This window comes from Mastigoproctus giganteus, chromosome 11, assembly GCF_048544385.1.
Source record: "Mastigoproctus giganteus isolate SK-2022 chromosome 11, ASM4854438v1, whole genome shotgun sequence".
Classification (NCBI taxonomy): Eukaryota; Metazoa; Arthropoda; class Arachnida; order Uropygi; family Thelyphonidae; genus Mastigoproctus; species Mastigoproctus giganteus.
Window position 1 is genome coordinate 116,602,282 of NC_143585.1, and position 19,084 is coordinate 116,621,365.

The following is a 19,084-nucleotide window of genomic DNA, read 5'->3' on the forward strand; positions in this document are numbered from 1 at the left end:
GGCACCCAGTGGTATTGAACTACCTCCGGTGGGTGCAGTGTGTTAGTGAAAATAGCACAGACAGCGAAGGAGACCCTTGACTGGGCTTCATGTGCATAGGGATCGGCACCAGGTAACAGATACTCAGGTGGTGCCTGGTGGCAGAGAGGCCTGTTTATTTATTTATTTTTTTCTTATAACATATTACACACACTTTAACACACACTTTACACTACAGGCCCATTAGTAGAATACTTGAACACAGAATATACAGGTGGAGATGGAAGTTAGTCTGGGTGCCACCATAGACAAGTACATATATAATGAATGAAATGTGCCTTTCTGACAGCTGCTACCATGACGGTGGCATGGTGGGCTTGGTTTATTTACTAATGCTTTTGTTTCATTAGTCAATATATGAAACATGGATGGGATGAGGAAATATTTCAGTCTATTGATTCTACTTTCTAAGTGACAGTTAGTATTGATTTATTGTTTCCTTGTGGAAGTTGTTTATTTTTGATCCACAGTGCTTTTGTGAGTGACATGGGCTATGAGAGTTAAATTAAAATAGTTTATATTTTATTATTTAATTATTTGTAGTTAGTCAATCCATCATCAATCATGTCAAGTGCTGGAAAAAAGTGTTGACAGTATCTGGATGAATATGTAGCTTATGATTTTATTGAAAGTCCATTTGATTCCAGACAGCCTATGCATCTTATGATTAGTTCTTTTTCAAATGAGGCTATGAAACCATCAAGACTTTTAGATCATTTAAAAAGGAAACATCCTGATAAAGTTGGTAAACATATGAAATATTTTAAAAATTTAAAACAGAATTTTGACCAACGTAACACTGTTACTTCCTTATTTAAGAAGAACACACAAACAAATGACGATGGAATGATTGTGTCTTATAGTTGCTAAGACTGTTATACGACCTGCATTAGAGACTAATTTCAACAGTGATGCATCAAAATCCTTCCAGTATTTTAAAAGCATTGCCATTGAGCAAAGATTCAATTCGAAGACAAATCGATGAGATGTCAGTTAACATTGAAGAGCAGCTAATTGAAAAACTAAAAACAAGAAAATTTTTTATTCAGATTGATGAATCCACAGTTACTGACAATAAGGCCCTTCTAATGGCATATGTTCATTATTTTGATGATGATTGTAAATTGTAAGAAGAGATATTTTTTGTAAAATCTATAGAAACTGATTGTACTGGAGCATCCATTTTTGCTGCTGTAAAAATAGGGTGTGATGAAAAACAAATACCATTGGAAAATTTGGTATCCTGTTCCACTGATGATGTTACCTCCATGACAAAGGTTTTATAGCCCAACTAAAGGAAGTATGTCCTGAAATTCTTGCAATACACTGCATTGTGCACCAACATCATCTGATTGCAAATATTATTAGTCCAGTTCTTTATCAATCTCTCAGTATAGTTATCAAAACCATCAATAAAATAAAGTTACATATCAAATATGATCCACCTTTTCAGAAAATTTTGTATTGATAATGAAGAACAATATGTGAGGCTTCTTTTACATACAGAAATCAGATGGCTTTCTAAAGTATGCAAGAGTCAGCTGAAATCAATGAATCGTTTACTGAAAACGATCTTAATAATTATTGAGATCATTTGTGTTCTTTAAAAGGTGAAATGAAAAATAGATTTTCAGATTTATTTTCTTTTGAAGTGAAGCCACGGATGTTAGATCCAATTGGATGTGATTTTGGGTCTGCTCTGAAGAAATTCAAGAATTCATTGAATTAAAATATAACGAAGAATGTTATATTTTCTATATAACATTCGAAAATAATATAAATTCGAAAAAAGTGGAATGGCTGAGTTTGTGGGGATCAAAAATAACTAAACTTCTTTATCCCACAGTGTGGTTGGAAATGGCCAATGTACTTCTTTATTTTCCAATGGCTTATATGGATGAAAGTGGTTTTAGTTCAGTAAATAAAGTATTAACAAAGGAAGGAAACAGAATTGATATATGTTCAAGAGGAGACATCAGAATTAAACTTACTAACATCATACTGAACGTAGAATTTTAGCTAAGAAGCATCAGGCTCAGGGATCCCATTGAATAAAAAGAGTAAGTATAAAGTATTTTCTTGTTTAAAATTTCATGGGGGGGGCGATTTGGAAAAAAAAAATGTCTAAAAAAGCCCTCTTGGGGATGATAATTAAAAAAAAAAAAAAAGGTTGAGAAACACTGCTCTAAAAGGAAGGGTATGAATCAGATTATCAGATTGGTCCAGTTGATACTGATGGTTCTACTGTTGATGATCCTGCTCAAATAGTTAACAAACTGAATGAGTATTTTGCATCTACAATTACACACAAGTTATGCAGGGAGGGGAATGCCAGAGGTGTATTTAACTCTGGCAGTGAGCTGAATGATTTTGTAATAACTGAGAGCAAAGTGGAGGAGAAATCATGGAAATTGAACATATAAAAGGCACATGGGGTGGATGGGTCTATCCAGTTATATTAAAGGAGGTAGCAAAGGAAGTAAGCAAACCCTTAGTCATAATTATGAGAGCTTCCCTGGACTCATGGGAAGTACCCATGGACTGGAGATGTGCAAATGTGACTCCAATTCACAAAGGAGGATTAAAGGGTGACACAAGTAATTACAGACCTGTTATTTTAATTTCTGTTCCGGGGAAATTAATTTCCAGTTGATATTGATGGTTCTACTGTTGATGATCCTGCTCAGGTAGTTAACAAACTGAATGAGTATTTTGCATCTACAATTACACATGAGGAGTTATTCAGGGGAGGGGAATGCCAGAGGTGTATTAAACTCTAAAGGCAACAAGATTGGTGAGGAGAATCAAGGGATCCTCTTACCAAGAGAGGCTAAAGTTCTGCAAATTGCAGTGGCTGGAGACTAGGCACCTGTGCAGTGATCTGATTGAGGTATATAAGGCCTTGAATGGGTTGAGCACGCTGAATTCTGATGGGATCCTTCCGCTTGTTCAGTTTACGAACCTAAGGGGGCATAAATTCAAATTAAGAAAAGACAGATGTAGAATAGATGTGCAGAAATTTTCCTTTAGCCAGCGGGTGGTTAATTGCTAGAAAAAATTTCCATCTGTTGTTGTGGAAGTTGATAGATTGAATAAATTTAAGGAGGAACTGGACAGGCATTTGGAGGGAATGGCGCGATTTTTTTTTTGGCTGATGCTGCATAAGCTCAATATACTTGCTTTCTTGCATCACATGCCACCACCACCACTACTACTGCTAACTCTGGCAGTGAGCTAAATGATTTTGTAATAACTGAGAGCAAAGTAGAGGAGAAATTGTGGAAATTGAACATAAAAAAGGCACTTGGGGTGGATGGGATCTATCCAGTTATAATGAAGGAGGCAGCAAAGGAAGTAAGCAAACCCTTAGTCATAATTATGAGAGCTTCCCTGGACTCATGGGAGGTACCCATGGACTGGAGATGTGCAAATGTGACTCCAATTCACAAAGGAGGATTAAAGGGTGACACAAGTAATTACAGACCTGTTAGTTTAATTTCTTTTCCGGGAAAATTAATGGAGTCCCTGGTTAAAGAAGCATTGCAGGCTCATCTAGACCAGACTTCAGTTCTGGTTTGGACACAGTATGAGTTTGTTAAGGGAAGTCTAGTCTTGTCTGACCAATTTGATTGGATACTATGATGTGGTCACAAAGGAACTGGATGGAAAAAAACATTTTGATATCATATACTAGGATCTTAGGAAGCTTTTTGATACTTCATGGACTTATGTTATTAGTGGAGTCCTCCAGGGTTCAGTGTTGGGTCCATTGTTGTTTGCTGTATTTATTAATGATATTGATGAAGGTATATCAGGCTTAACGTCTAAGTTTGCAGACGATACGAAGGTTGGCAGGATTGTTAATGGTACTAATGACAGTATGCTACTGCAACAGGATCTAGAAAAGTTAGTGGATCTGCTGATAGGTGGCAACTAAAGTTTAACATTACAAATGTAAAGTACTGCATATGGGTAGCAGTAACCCCACACAGTAATGTATCAACTTTGTGCTACTACACTCAAGGTGCTAGAGAATGAAAAGGACCTGGTGATAATTGTGCAGTCAGATATGAAGTTTTCTGAGCAGTGCAGACAGTCTGCAAGAGTTGCTCCTGGTGTCTTGTCTATGATATAGAGGAATTTTTCTAGCGGGGATAAGGAGGTGATTATCTCTTCGTATAAGGGAATAGTCAGGTCACGCCTTGAGTACTGTATAGAGGTCTGGAGGCCTCATTTTAGGAAGGATGTAGAGCTGATGGAACGAGTACAGAGAAGGGCAACAAGATTAGTTAATGGAACAAAGGGTTGCTCTTATGAAGAAAGGCTTAAGTTTTGCAGATTACGGTGTCTAGAGAGTAGGCACCTGCAAGTGATCTGATTGAGGTGTTATAAGGCCTTGAATGGTTTAAGCATGCTCAATGCTGATGGGATTCTTTTTCTTGCCCAGATTGATCGCCTGAGGGGACATAAATTCAAATTGAGGAAAGACAGTTGTAGAATATAGGTAGTTCTCAACTTTATGAGTTAATTCGTAAAGCGAGAATTAAATCCCATAGATATAATGTTAAAAAAGGGGTTTCATTCTGAACAATGAAATTAGTTAGCTAATTAGTTTGTTTAAACAATGATTATTTATTGAAAGAAATGAAAACGTAGCCTGTAAAATCAAGCAAATTATAATAATAAAGAAATTATTTATGACTTACAAATTTTAAAGAATGGTTATTCTTCATCATCGACTAAATGCACACTTGTCGATCACTTATTATTGGCTTGGCACTCGTTGGTTTGTTACACAATGAGTCATATTCATCAGAAATGCTTCAAGAGATGTTTGTTTCCAAGATAATCTTCTATTTTCTTTATAAATTTCAATAGATGCATAAGCATTTTTTAACAGAACGCACAAATTGCAACTAACACGATTTGCATGGTGTAATAAGTTTACAAAGCTTAAAAAAAAAAAAAAAAAAAAAAAAAAAGGAATGAAGAGAAGATTCTGAAAATTTATGTTTTTTATACGATTGAAGATTTCAGTAAATGGGAAATATTTCACCATAATGTTAAAACCCACACAATTCCAGCTATCGGTATTTTCACAAATGCAATAACATCGAGTTTACTAACCGTTTATAGTTGCATGCAGTAACAGAAAAGCCCAAGAAACCAGAAAGTGCAAACTGTTTTTATTGTTTTATGGTCGTCATGACCATGACTTCCAGAAATGTGTTTTAGAAAAATGTCACAAAGGCATTCAAAATTGGTTCTTATAACAGAACAATGATAACATAGTACATTTTAATGATTTGAATTCTTAACTAATACAATTTACACTATAAAAACGACCTTTTAGAGAGTTGTATAGCGAAAATTTCAACTTCAGGGGTCGTGGAACGAATTACCAAAAAACAGTGTGTTATAGAGTTCACATTATGATATTTTCATGATATGATGGTAACGGATTAATATCATAAAGCTGGGTAAGCTGTATTGTATAGCTACGCACGTGGTTTGAAATGCAGTATTTATTAATGTTTAACATTCATTTTTTGCAGTTAATGTTTATATTTTTGATTTTGTTGATACTTGAAAAAAAGGTCATTTACGTAGTACTGCACATACATTACTCTCCCACGCTTGGACGCACTCTAGTTCAACTGGGGACAGGCAATTGGAGATTTCAAAAATTAGGGCGGAGCTTTCAAATTGCAGCTATCCACCTCATGTTCTAGATAGATGTGAGCTTCAGGCTCACTAATTTGTTACAAAATCTAACCCGCCTCGCGCCAATCAATTTATCTCTACCGCCTACATCCCCTATTATCTGGGTGTATCGGAACGTCTTGATAGGATTTTGCATTTCCATCATATACGATGCGTGCAAATTCCCGGGGAGGAAATTACAATACATTATTTCTAAGGTGAAAACACCTGCTCCTTCTTTCCTATGGAGTGGTTCCGTATACCATATTACGTGTCCGGATTGTGAGGGGTGTTATGTAGGTGAGTCTGGTAGAAGATTGAAAGATCATGTTTCTGAACATGAGGTGGCTCTGAGAACCATTAATTTTGAACGCTCTGCAGTCGCCAAACATTATTGGCTTGAGCAGTACAATCTTCATCAACAACGGGATATTTAAATCGCCGACTATTAACGTGATTACCGCCAGAACTCATGGCTTGAAGTACTACACATAGCCACCAATAATAGTACTATGGGGAGGCAACTAGAGAGAGAAATATACTTGATTTGATTATCAGTAGCGATTCTTCATGCATTAAGAATCTGCTGATAAAGGAACCATGACGTGGCAGTGATCACAGTGTGCTGAAGTGAGATTTACTCAAAGAGGTAACTACCATCAGGGGTAAAGGGAAGGGTTATTGCTTTCGTAAAGGTGACTACGGTGGTCTGAGACAGTATTTAAATTCTATACGGTGGAACCAACTGATGATGTTACCAACAGTAAATTCAAAATGGGAAGCATTCAAAGAACTTATCTTGGAAGCTACTAGGCTTTACATACAAACTAAGAAATATTGTTCAAGGTTTAGGCCTAAATGGATGTCAGGTGAACTAATGAGACACATGGCAGAGAAAAAAAATGCATGGGATACATATAAATTAACACGTGACAGAAGCCTATGATAGATATAAGCTGGTCTGTAACCAAGTCACAAAGGAGGTTAGGCAGGCAAAGGCAGATTATGAGAAATCTTTGGCAAAGGATGCAAAGAAAAACAGCAAAGAGTTCTTTATTTATGTAAACTCTAGAAGGAAGGGGATGAATCAGATTGGTCCACTTGATATCGATGGTTGAACTGTTGATGATCCTGCTCAGGTGGCTAACAAACTAAATGATTATTTTGCATCAACATTTTCACATGAGGAGTTATTCAGCAAGGGGAATGCCAGAGGTGTATTCAACGCTGGCAGTAAGCTAGAGAATATTGTAATAACTTAGAGTAAAGTGGAAGAGAAATTGTTGAAGATAAACACAAGAAAGGCACCTGTGGTGGATGGGATCTATCCAGTTATATTAAAGGAGGCAGCAAAGGAAGTAAGCAAACCCTTAGCCATAATTATGAGAGCTTCCTTGGACCCTGGGGAGGTACCCATAGACTGGAGATGTGCAAATGTGACCCCTATTCACAAAGGAGGATCAAAGGCTGACACAAATAATTATAGACTGAGTTAACTTCTGTTCCAGGCACTGGTTAAAGAAGCACTGCAGCATCGTCTAGACAAGACTATAGTTATAGCTCGGACACAGCATAGTTTTGTTAAGGGGAAGTCGTGCCTGACCAATTTGATTGGATACTATGATGCAGTCACAAAAGAGCTGGATGCAGGGAATAACTTTGATATTATATATTTGGATCTTAGAAAGGCTTTTGATACTGTTGCACATGGAAGGCTGATGCACAAATTGTAGCAGTGTGGCATTGGAGGCAAATTGCTACTATGGATAAAGGGGTGGTTGAGGGGGAGAAGACAGAGAGTGGTAATCAATGGACACTGCTCATCGTGGACTAATGTTATTAGTGGAGCCCCTCAGGTTTCAGTGTTGGCTCCATTATTGTTTTCTGTATTTATAAATAATATTGATGATGGTATATCAAGCTTAATGTCCAAGTTTGCAGATGATACAAAGGTTGGCAGGGTTGTAAGGACACTACTGACGCTATGCAACAGGATCTGGAAAGGTTGAGCAGATGGGCTGAGAGGTGGCAAATGAAGTTTAACATTGAGAAATGTTAAGTACTACATATGGGAAACAGCAACCCCAGAGCAATGTATCAACTCTGTTGTACTACACTGACAGTGGCAGAGAATGAAAAGGACCTGGGGTAATTGTGCAGGCAGATATGAAGTTCTTTGACCAGTGCAGACAGGCTGCAAGAATAGCTGATTGTGTCTTATCAATGATATACAGGAATTTTTCTAGCAGGGATAAGGAGGTGATTATTCCCTTGTATAAGGCAATGGTCAGGCCACACCTTGAGTACTGTATACAGGTTTGGAGGCCTCATTTCAAGAAGGATGTAGAGCTGCTGGAATGAGTACAGAGAAGGGCAACAAGATTAGTGAATGGAACAAAGGGGTAGCCCTTACGAAGAAAGGCTAAAGTTTTGCAAATTACAGTGCTGGAGACTAGGCACCGGCGAGGTGATCTGATAGAGGTATATAAAGCCTTGAATGGTTTGAGCATGCTCAATGCTGATGGGATTCTTCCTCTTGCTCAGAATAATCACCTGAGAGGGCATAAATTCAAATTGAGGAAAGACAGATGTAGGATAGATGTGTGGAAATTTGCCTTTAGCCAGCGGGTATTTGGTTGGTGGAACAGACTTCTATCCCTTGTGGAGGTTGATAGCCTAAATAAATTTAAGGCTCAGCTGGACAGGTATTTCGAACGAACGGAGGGGTGGAGTGGAAGTTTTTTTTTTTTTTTTTGGCTGATGCTGCATAACCTTGCTTTCTTGCATCATATGCCTCTAGTAATGCTAATGAATCGGACAAGGGGAGTACATTTACACCCTATTATAGAATGCACTGTATTGCAGTGGAATGAGCACTGGCGATCATCATGTGTACATAATTCTGCTTTACCAATACCAGACTCGTGATACATGATCATGCCCAGCTGACTTGTGCTATTGTAATCATTAATATATACTGAAGTACACCAGTCACAGACCAGCTGAAGAAGAGGCACTTCACATCGTAAGCTGCTATATATTTTAACGCTTTTATTATATATATTTTAACTCTTTTTATCTTATTGTATTTTAATGCTTTTATTTTATTTCTGTTTTATCTTATATATTATATTTTTATTTTAATAAAAATTTATTTTAACCAGTTAGTCGGTCGTCACAAGAAACTTTGATGATATTTTATTTTTGTGTTGTAATCTTCATTTTCAATTGTCTCTCATAATTATTTGTATTATGTATGTTATTAAATGGACTGGGTATATATTAATGATCATTGTCATATAATATAACTAGGATGAACCACTGAAGGGAATTTGAAGTTGTACATATGTATGTACTCAATGAAGGATCCTTGTGGGGGGGGGGTCTCGAATCGGGTCTCGAATTTCGTTATATTATTGTATTGGCAAGGCAAGATTGTTTTTAAAGTTTTCTTTTATTTGCATTTTATTTGGAAATGAATTTCCTAGGTTTGCCACCATATATATGTGGTGCCAAACTATATAGTGTATATGTGATTCATTAAAAGTATATATATATATATATATATATATCTGTAGTATTTAAATAATGTTAATATGTAGCAGTCTTCGTTGTTGTTTAAAAATCGATGCAATCCAGTAGCCAACCGGACCCTAGGCAACAGCGGTTAAACATAATAAATTCAATAAACTATATTAATAAGCCGTCCATGGGAAAAGTACTTTGCAAGGGACTTTTTCAAGGGCTAAACCCCTACAAAATACAGCCCCCATAGATGGCTGAGCTATCAGTTTCTGTTGTCATCTGCCTGTATATCTGGGCCCAAAAGCATTCCATAATACCCGTGTTTAGGTATAAATATTAAGTAGCTTAGTTGTAATTTTGTAGATACAGGCTGTCATCCAGCCTGTATTCCAGCAGCTCTACATCCTTCTTGAAATAAGGCCTCAGACCTGTATACAGTACTCAAGGTGTGGCCTGACCATTGCCTTATACAAGGGAATAATCACCTCCTTATCCCTGCTAGAAAAATTCCTGTATATCATTGACAAGACACCATGAGAGCTACTCTTGCAGCCCATCTGCCCTGCTCAGAAAACTTCATATCTGCCTGCATAATTACCCCCCCCCCCAGGTCCTTTTCATTCTCTACCACTGTCAGTGTAGTACCACAGAGTTGATACGTTGCTCTGGGATTACTGTTTCCCATATGTAGTACTTTACAGTTGTCAATGTTAAATTTCATTTGCCACCTCTCAGCCCATCTGCTCAACCTTTCCAGATCCTGTTGAAGCAGCATACTGTCAGTAGTGTCCTTAACAACCCTGGCAACCTTTGTATCGTCTGCAAACTTGGACATTAAGCTTGATATACCAATTATCATTTATAATTGATATACCAATGATATACCAATTATCATTTATAAATACAGAAAACAAATGGACCCAACACTGAACCCTGAAGGACTCCACTAATAACATTAGTCCACGATGAGCAGTGACCATTGATTACCACTCTCTGTCTTCTCCTCCTCAACCATCCCTTTATCCATAGCAGTAATTTGCCTCCAATGCCACACTGCTCCAATTTGTGCAGCAATCTTCCATGTGCAACAATATCAAAAGCATTTCTAAGATCCAAATATATAATATCAAAGTTATACCCTGCATCCAGTTCTTTTGTGACAGAATCATAGAATCCAATCAAATTGGTCAGGCGACGTTCCCTTAACAAAACCATACTGTGTCCGACCCATAACTGAAGTCTTGTCTAGATTATCTCTGCATGTTCGAGAGGCAATCAGAGAGGGTAATACTCTTGATATGGTTATCAGCAGTGATCATTCGTGTATTAAGAATTTGCAGATAAAGGAACCACCAGGTGGCAGTGATCACAATGTACTGATATGGGATTTACTTAAAGATATAATTACCATCAGGGGTAAAGGAAAGGGTTTTTGCTTCCGTAAAGGTGATTACAATGGTCTCAGACACTTTTTAAATTCTGTAAAGTGGGATCAACTGACGATGTTACCAACAGTAAATTCTAAGTGGGAAGCATTCAAGGAATTAATCATGGAAGCTAATAAAAAGTTTTATACCTATTAAGAAATATTGTTCAAGGTTTAGGCCTAAACGGTTATCAAATGAACTAATGAGACTCGTGACAGAGAAGAAAAATGGGATGCATATAAATTATCAAGCGACTCAGAAGCCTATGGCAGATATAAGCTAGTGTGTAATCAGGTCACAAAGGAAGTTAGGCAGGCGAAGGCAGATTACGAGAAATCTTTGGCAAAGGATGCTAAGAAAAACAGCAAGGATATCTTTACTTATATAAACTCTAAAAGGAAGGGGATGAATCTGATTGGTCCACTTATATAGATGGTTCGACTGTTGATGTTCCTGCCCAGATAGCAAACAAATTGAATGAGTATTTTGCATCTACATTCACACATGAGGAATTAAGGTTTGAAAATGGCAGAAGGTTATCAAATTGTAGCAGGGTGCTTAATGACTTTGTAATAACTGAGAGCAAAGTGGAGGAGAAATTGTGGAAGTTAAACATAAGAAAGGCACCTGTGGTGGATGGGATCTATCCAGTTATATTAAAGGAGGCGGCAAAGCAACTAAGCAAACCCTTAGTCGTAATTATGAGAGCATCCTTGGACTCAGGGGAGGTCCCCACGGACTGGAGATATGCAAATATATCTCCAATTCACAAAGGGGGATTGAAGGGTGGCACGAGTAGTTACAGACCAGTTAGTTTAACTTCTGTTCTGGGTAAAATAATGGAGTCACTGGTTAAAGATGCATTGCAGGATCATCTAAACAAGACTGCAGCAATAATTCAGACACAGCATGGGTTTGTTAAGGCAAAGTCTTTGACAAATTTCATAGGATATTATGATGTGGTTACAAAGGAACTGGATGCAAAAAATAATTTTGATATCATATATTTGGATTTCAGGAAAGCTTTTGACACTGTTGCACATGGAAGACTATTGAATAAATTGGAGCAGAATGATATTAAGGGTAAGTTGCTACAATGGATAAAAGGATGGTTAAGTGGGAGAAGACAGAGGGTGGTAATCAATGGGTGCTGCTTTTCGTAGACTAATGTTATTAGTGGAGTCCCACAGGGTTCGGGGTTGGGTCCATTGTTGTTTTATTTATTTATCAATGATATTGATGAAGGTATATATCAGGCTTAGTGTCAAAGTTTGCAGATGATACAAAGGGTGCCAGGGTTGTTAATGACAGTAATGGCAGTGTACGACTGTAACAGGATCTAGATAATTTGGGCAGATGGGCTAACAAGTGGCAACTGAAGTTTAACCTTGACAAATGCAAAGTACTGCATAAGGGTAGAACTAACCCCAGAGGAATGTACCAACTGTGTGATACTACACTTAGGTTAGTAGAAAATGAAAAAGACCTGGGAGTAATTGTGCAGTCAGATATGAAGTTTTCTGAGCAATGCAGACAGGCTGCCAGGGCAGGTAATGGGGTTTTGTCAATGATATATAGGAATTTTGCTAGCAGGGAAAAGGAGGTGAATGTCCCTCTGTATAAGGCATTGGTCAGACCATGTCTTGAGTACGCGTACAGGTCTGGAGGCCTCATTTTAGGAAGGATGTAGATTTGCTTGAGCGTGTACAGAGAAGGGCAACAAGATTGGTGAGCGAATGAAGGGATCCTCTTACTAAGAGAGGCTTAAATTCTGCAAATTGCAGTGGCTGGAGTCTAAGCACCTATGCAGTGATCTGATAGAGGTGTATAAGGCCTTGAATGGGTTGAGCATGCTGAATTCTGATCGGATCCTTCCACTTGTTCAGATTACGAACCTAAGGGGGCATAAATTCAAATTAAGAAAAGACAGATGTAGAATAGATGTGTGGAAATTTGCCTTTAGCCAGCGGGTGGTTAATTTCTGGAACAAACTTCCATCTGTCTTTGTGGAAGTTGATAGGTTAAATAAATTTAAGGAGGAACTGGACAGGCATTTGGAGGGAATGGTGTGATTTTTTTTTTTTTTCCGCTGCTGCTGCATAAGTTCATACACTTGCTTTCTTGCATCACATGCCACTGCTACTAGAGGATCCTGCAGTGCTTCTTTAACCAGTGCCTCCATTAATTTTTCTGTAACAGAAGTTAAACTCACAGGTCTATAATTACTTGTGTCAGCCTGTGATCCTCCTTTGTGAATTGGGGTCACATTTGCACATCTCCTGTCTATGAGTACCTCCCCTGAGCCTCAAGAAGCTGTCATAATTACAGCTAAGGGTTTTCTTACTTCCTTTGCTGCCTCCTTTAATATAACTGGATAGATCCCATCCACCCCAGGTGCCTTTCTTGTGTTTATCTTCAACAATTTCTCCTCCACTTTACTCTCAGTTATTACAAGATTCTCTAGCTTACTGCCAGAGTTGAATACACCTCTGGCATTCCCCTTTCTGAATAACTCCTCATGTGTGAATGTAGATGCAAAACACTCGTTTATTTTGTTAGCCACCTGAGCAGGATCATCAACAGTTCAACCATCAATATCCAGTTGACTAATCTGATTCATCCCTTTCCTTCTAGAGTTTACATAGGTAAAGAACTCTTTTCTGTTTTTCTTTGCATCCTTTGCCAAGGATTTCTCATAATCTGCCTTTGCCTGCCTAATCTCCTTTGTGACTTGGGTACTGACCAGCTTATATCTGTTATAGGCTTCCATGTCACCCATTGATTTATATGTTGCCCATGCATTTTTCTTCTCTGCCATATGGTCTGATTAGTTCATCTGACATCCATTTAGGCCTGAACCTTGAACAATATTTCTTAGTTGGTATCTAAAGCCTAGTAGCTTCCAATTTAAATTCTTTAAATGCTTCCCATTTTGAATTTGCTGTTGGTAGCATCATCAGTTGGTCCCACTGTATAGAATTTAAATACTGTCTCAGACCATCGTAGTCGCCTTTACGAAAGCAAAAACCTTTCCCTTTACCCTTGATGGTAGTTACCTCTGAGTAGATCCCACTTCAGCACACTGTGATCACTGCCACCTAGTGGTTCCTTTATCTGGAGATTCTTAATGCATGAAGAATCATTACTGATAATCAGATCAAGAGTATTATTCCCTCTAGTTGCCTCCCTAACATGCTGATGTAGAAAACAATCGTCCAATAAATCTGCAAATGCCTTGCTAGTGTGTGAGTGACCAACCCACAAATTGCAGTCAATATCTGGAAAATTAAAATCCCCCATTATAAGACTCTCTGATTTACTGGCCCACTCTATTTCCCTGTACAGTTTCTTATTATACTCATCAGAGTCATTAGGACTATAGCACACTCCTACTCTGAGTTTTGATCTCCCAATGCTTATGTCACACCCAACTGACTCGACACTGCACTGTTCCAGATATGGCGACTGGCTTCACTTTCTTGGATTTTATGTGTTTCTTAACTAATAGCATAACCCCTCCTCCTTTACTATCCTGTGTATCCTTTCTGTGCACATTGTACTCCCTAAATTCCAGTTCTGCATTCCTTATATCTGTGTGACACCATGTCTCTGATATCCCAACAGTATCTGCCTTTGTGTTTTAAGCAATACCTCAAATTCATTAAATTTATTTACCAAACTGCTAGCATTGGTGTTCACGCAAGTATACATGCACCTGTTACTATTCTTAGTATGGGTTGTGTTAGGGTAGCTAAGAAAAAGAACAGGTGCATGTATACTTGTGTGTACACCAATGCTAGGAGTTTAGTAAATAAATTTGATGAATTTGAGGTATTGCTCAAAACATCAAAGGCAGATATTGTGGGGATTTCAGAGACGTGGGTCACACAGATATAAGAAATGCAGAACTGGAATTTGGGGAGTACAATGTCTACAGAAAGGATAGACAGGATAGGAAGGGAGGAGGGGTTATGCTATTAGTTAAAAAACACATAAAATCCAAGGAAGTGAAGCCAGTCGACATCGCTGGACAGTGCAGTGTCGAGTCAGTTTGGTGTGACATAAGCATTGGGAGATCAAAATTGAGAGTAGGAGTGTGCTATAGGCCTAATGACTCTGATGAGTATAATAAGAAACTGTTCGGAGAAATAGAGTGGGCCAGTAAATCAGAGAGTCTTATAATGGGGCATTTTAATTTCCCAGATATTGACTGGAATTTGGGGGCTGGTCACTCACACAGTAGCAAGGCTTTTGTGGATTTATTGGATGATTGTTTTCTACATCAGCATGTTCAGGAGGCAACTAGAGGGAGTAATACTCTTGATTTGATTATCAGTAGTGATTCTTCATGCATTAAGAATCTGCAGATAAATGAACCACTTGGTGGCAGTGATCACAGTGTGCTGAAGTGGGAGTTACTCAAAGAGGTAACTACCATTAGGGGTAAAGGGAAGGGGTATTGCTTTCGTAAAGGCGACTACAATGGACTGAGACAGTATTTAAATTCTATACAGTGGGATCAACTGATGATATTGCCAACAGCAAATTCAAAATGGGAAGCATTTAAAGAACTTATCGTGGAAGCTACTAGGCTTTACATACCAACTAAGAAATATTGTTCAAGGTTTAGGCCTAAATGGTTGTCAGATGAACTAATGAGGCATATGGCAGAGAAGAAAAATGCATGGGATACATACAAATTAACACGTGACACGGACGCCTATGATAGATACAAGTTGATCTGTAACCAAGTTACAAAGGAGGTTAGGCAGGCGAAGGCAGATTACGAGAGATCCTTGGCAAGGGATGCGAAGAAAAACAGCAAAGAGTTCTTTACTTATGTAAACTCTAGAAGGAAGGGGATGAATCAGATTGGTCCACTTGAGATCGATGGGTCAACTGTTGATGACCCTGCTCGGGTAGCTAACAAACTAAATGAATATTTTGCATCGACATTCACACACGAGGAGTTATTCAGCGAGGGGAATGCCAGAGGTGTATTCAACTCTAGCAGTAAGCTAGAGAATCTTGTAATAACTGAGAGCAAAGTGGAGGAGAAATTGTTGAAGATAAACATAAGAAAGGCACCTGGGGTGGATGGGATCTATCCAGTTATATTAAAGGAGGCAGCAAAGGAGGTAAGCAAACCCTTAGCCATAATTATGAGAGCTTCCTTGGACTCAGGGGAGGTACCCATTGACTGGAGATGTGCAAATGTGACCCCAATTCACAAAGGGGGATCAAAGGCTGACACAAGTAATTATAGACCTGTGAGTTTAACTTCTGTTCCCGGAAAATTAATGGAGGCACTGGTGAAAGAAGCACTGCAGGATCATCTAGACAAGACTTCAGTTATAGCTAGGACACAGCATGGTTTTGTTAAGGGGAAGTCTTGCCTGACCAATTTGATTGGATACTATGATGCAGTCACAAAAGAACTGGATGCAGGGAATAACTTTGATATTATATACTTGGATCTTAGAAAGGCTTTTGATACTGCTGCACATGGAAGACTGCTGCACAAATTGGAGCAGTGTGGCATTGGAGGCAAGTTGCTGCTATGGATAAAGGGGTGGTTGAGGGGGAGAAGACAGAGAGTGGTAATCAATGGACACTGCTCATCGTGGACTAATGTTATTAGTGGAGTCCCTCAGGGTTCAGTATTGGGGCCTTTATTGTTTTCTGTATTTATAAATGATATTGATGATGGTATATCAGGCTTAATGTCCAAGTTTGCAGACGATACGAAGGTTGGCAGGGTTGTCAAGGACACTACTGACACTATGCTGCTGCAACAGGATTTGGAAAGGTTGAGTAGATGGGCTTCGAGGTGGCAAATGAAGTTTAACATTGACAAATGTAAAGTACTACATATGGGAAACAGCAACCCCAGAGCAACGTATCAACTCTGTGGTACTACACTGACAGTGGTAGAGAATGAAAGGGACCTGGGGGTGGTGGTGCAGGCAGATATGAAGTTCTCTGAGCAGTGCAGACGAGCTGCAAGAGTAGCTCATGGTGTATTGTCAATGATATATAGGAATTTTTCTAGCAGGGATAAGGAGGTGATTATTCCCTTGTATAAGGCAATGGTCAGGCCACACCTAGAGTACTGTATACAGGCCTGGAGGCCTCATTTCAGGAAGGATGTAGAGCTGCTGGAACGAGTACAGAGAAGGGCAACTAGATTGGTGAATGGGACAAAGGGGTTCTCTTACGAAGAAAGGCTTAAGTTTTGCAAATTACAGTGTCTGGAAACTAGGCACCAGCGGGGTGATCTGATAGAGGTGTACAAAGCCTTGAATGGTTTGAGCATGCTCAATGCTGATGGGATTCTTCCTCTAGCTCAGAAAAATCACCTGAGAGGGCATAAATTCAAATTGAGGAAAGACAGATGTAGGATAATGTGCGGAAATTTGCCTTTAGCCAGCGTCTGGTTGGTGGGTGGAACAGACTTCCATCCCTTGTCGTGGAAGTTGATAGCCTAAATAAGTTTAAGGCTCAGCTGGACAGGTATTTCGAACGAACAGAGGGGTGAAGTGGAAGTGGTTATTTTTATTTATTTATGTTACTTTTTTTTTTTTTTTGGCTGATGCTGCATAAGCTTGCTTTCTTGCATCAAATGCCTCTACTAATGCTAATGCTAATGCTAAAAATTTAGCTACCGTAACACAAACTTATGTGTTTACTTGTACCGCAATGACTGCCAGCAGTCTCAAAAGTACCCTGCATCTTGTTTTTCAGAAAGGCTGCTGCTCATTCCAATAGAAGCAGTGCAAGAATCACTTTCTGTTCTGCCAATGGCTACTGTTAATCTATTAGTCTTTGTATCCCCACCCAAGCTAGCAGTTTTCCGACCCACCTAACGCTGCCTCGATAGCATCAGCAAATATTCTTGCACCCTTTCTATTTAAGCGTATCCCATCCCTGTAGAAGCGGTCTCTCCTGTTAACAAGTACAGACCAAGCTGAAAAAAATTCTACACCTTGAGCCTTGCACAATATTTCCAGGTCTGGATTGATCAACAAGGCTCTCATCATATACTCCCTCCTATCGTGTCTGTGCAGAATTGCAGACACTTTCAAATTCAAATTATTAAATTATTTAGGGCAGGAATAGTAGATTGCGATCAACTTGCTGGCCACCTCCTGCCCTAAAAGATCAGAATGTTGGTGAAAAATGTAGACGTGTTGTGTTAACCTTAAAATTAACCTTTTTAGATCATATTAGAAAAAAGTAAACATTTTATTGTACTTATGAAGGAGTATAATTTTGGCTTTTCAGTAATTTGTGGTATGAAAGCACAGTTGATTATAAATTTTGAGTTTTTTTTCAATTACAACGGGTGTAAATTTATAAGTTTAACTTGACATTATGGTTTTTCATTGTGTGGTGTAAGCATCTACAAGAGCAATGCTCATTCATGCATCCAACAAATTCATTGAACCAGCACTCCTCCATTCCAAAAGCCAGCAGGTAAACTGGCATTTAGAAAGGTTCCCATTATTATTTGTTTGTTTCAATTTACGCAGCATGGTCTGCAAGCCATAAGAAATTTTTTATGGTTATATTGAAATCAAAATTCAAGTTTGTACACATCAAATGATTTTTAATTATGGGTATTTTTCTTGTGTATATATTCCCTGTAATTTTTCCTTATTTTTATGTATTATTGCCATATAGTTTCTTGAATGAAACAATATATAATGTGAATTGTATGAACTTATTCAGATACAACATTCTTGGAATTGAAAACGGAACTTTATGACTTCTCTGAGAAAAATGATCCTTCCAGTCAAGATATTCAAGAAAAGGAAGAAGATAAAAAGCATAGAGAGGGTTACACATCTCAAGGAGAATCTGTTTTAGAATCAGTTCCAGTTATAAAAACAGAAGAAATCAAAGAAATTAAAGAAGAAGAAGAAGAGATCAAATATGAAAGGAATGAATTGAGAAAAGTTACTTCTAAAAATGTAAAGTATTGGGATAATTTTAACTGGTTGCATATAGTTTACAAATCTAATTTTGATAATAATAATGTATAAAAATAACAATTGTTATTAAGTATTAATTAATAAATAGTAAGTATTAATGAATAGTAATATTTATTAAGTATAGAAATAAATAGCACAATTTATTTCTGTTATTTATCTTATTCTGGAGTAATTTCCTCATATTTGAAACATGGTGATTCCCAGCTTATTTTAAGATATAGTTGCACCAATCTTAATTGCAGTTACTATTTTTGTTTCTTTTGAGGAATTAAAATTACCTGCTTCTTCAGTCAGAGAGGAATAGCCATTCCAAGAAATGTTTTCCACATCCTGCCAGTATATATGCATTATTCATTTCATTGTTCATGGGACATATTGTTAGACAGAGATATGCAG

At 38.1% G+C, this 19,084-nt stretch overlaps 1 protein-coding gene across 1 annotated transcript in view; it reads left to right on the top strand.

Annotated features, from left to right (window-relative positions):
• Window positions 1-19,084, top strand: part of LOC150078371 (uncharacterized) — a 313,332-nt gene that overhangs the window by 225,972 nt on the left and 68,276 nt on the right. The window contains exon 11 of the mRNA XM_090384546.1: window positions 18,426-18,667. Within this exon, the coding sequence (XP_090240672.1) occupies window positions 18,426-18,667 (242 nt within the window). The remainder of the gene's footprint in view (window positions 1-18,425; window positions 18,668-19,084) is intronic.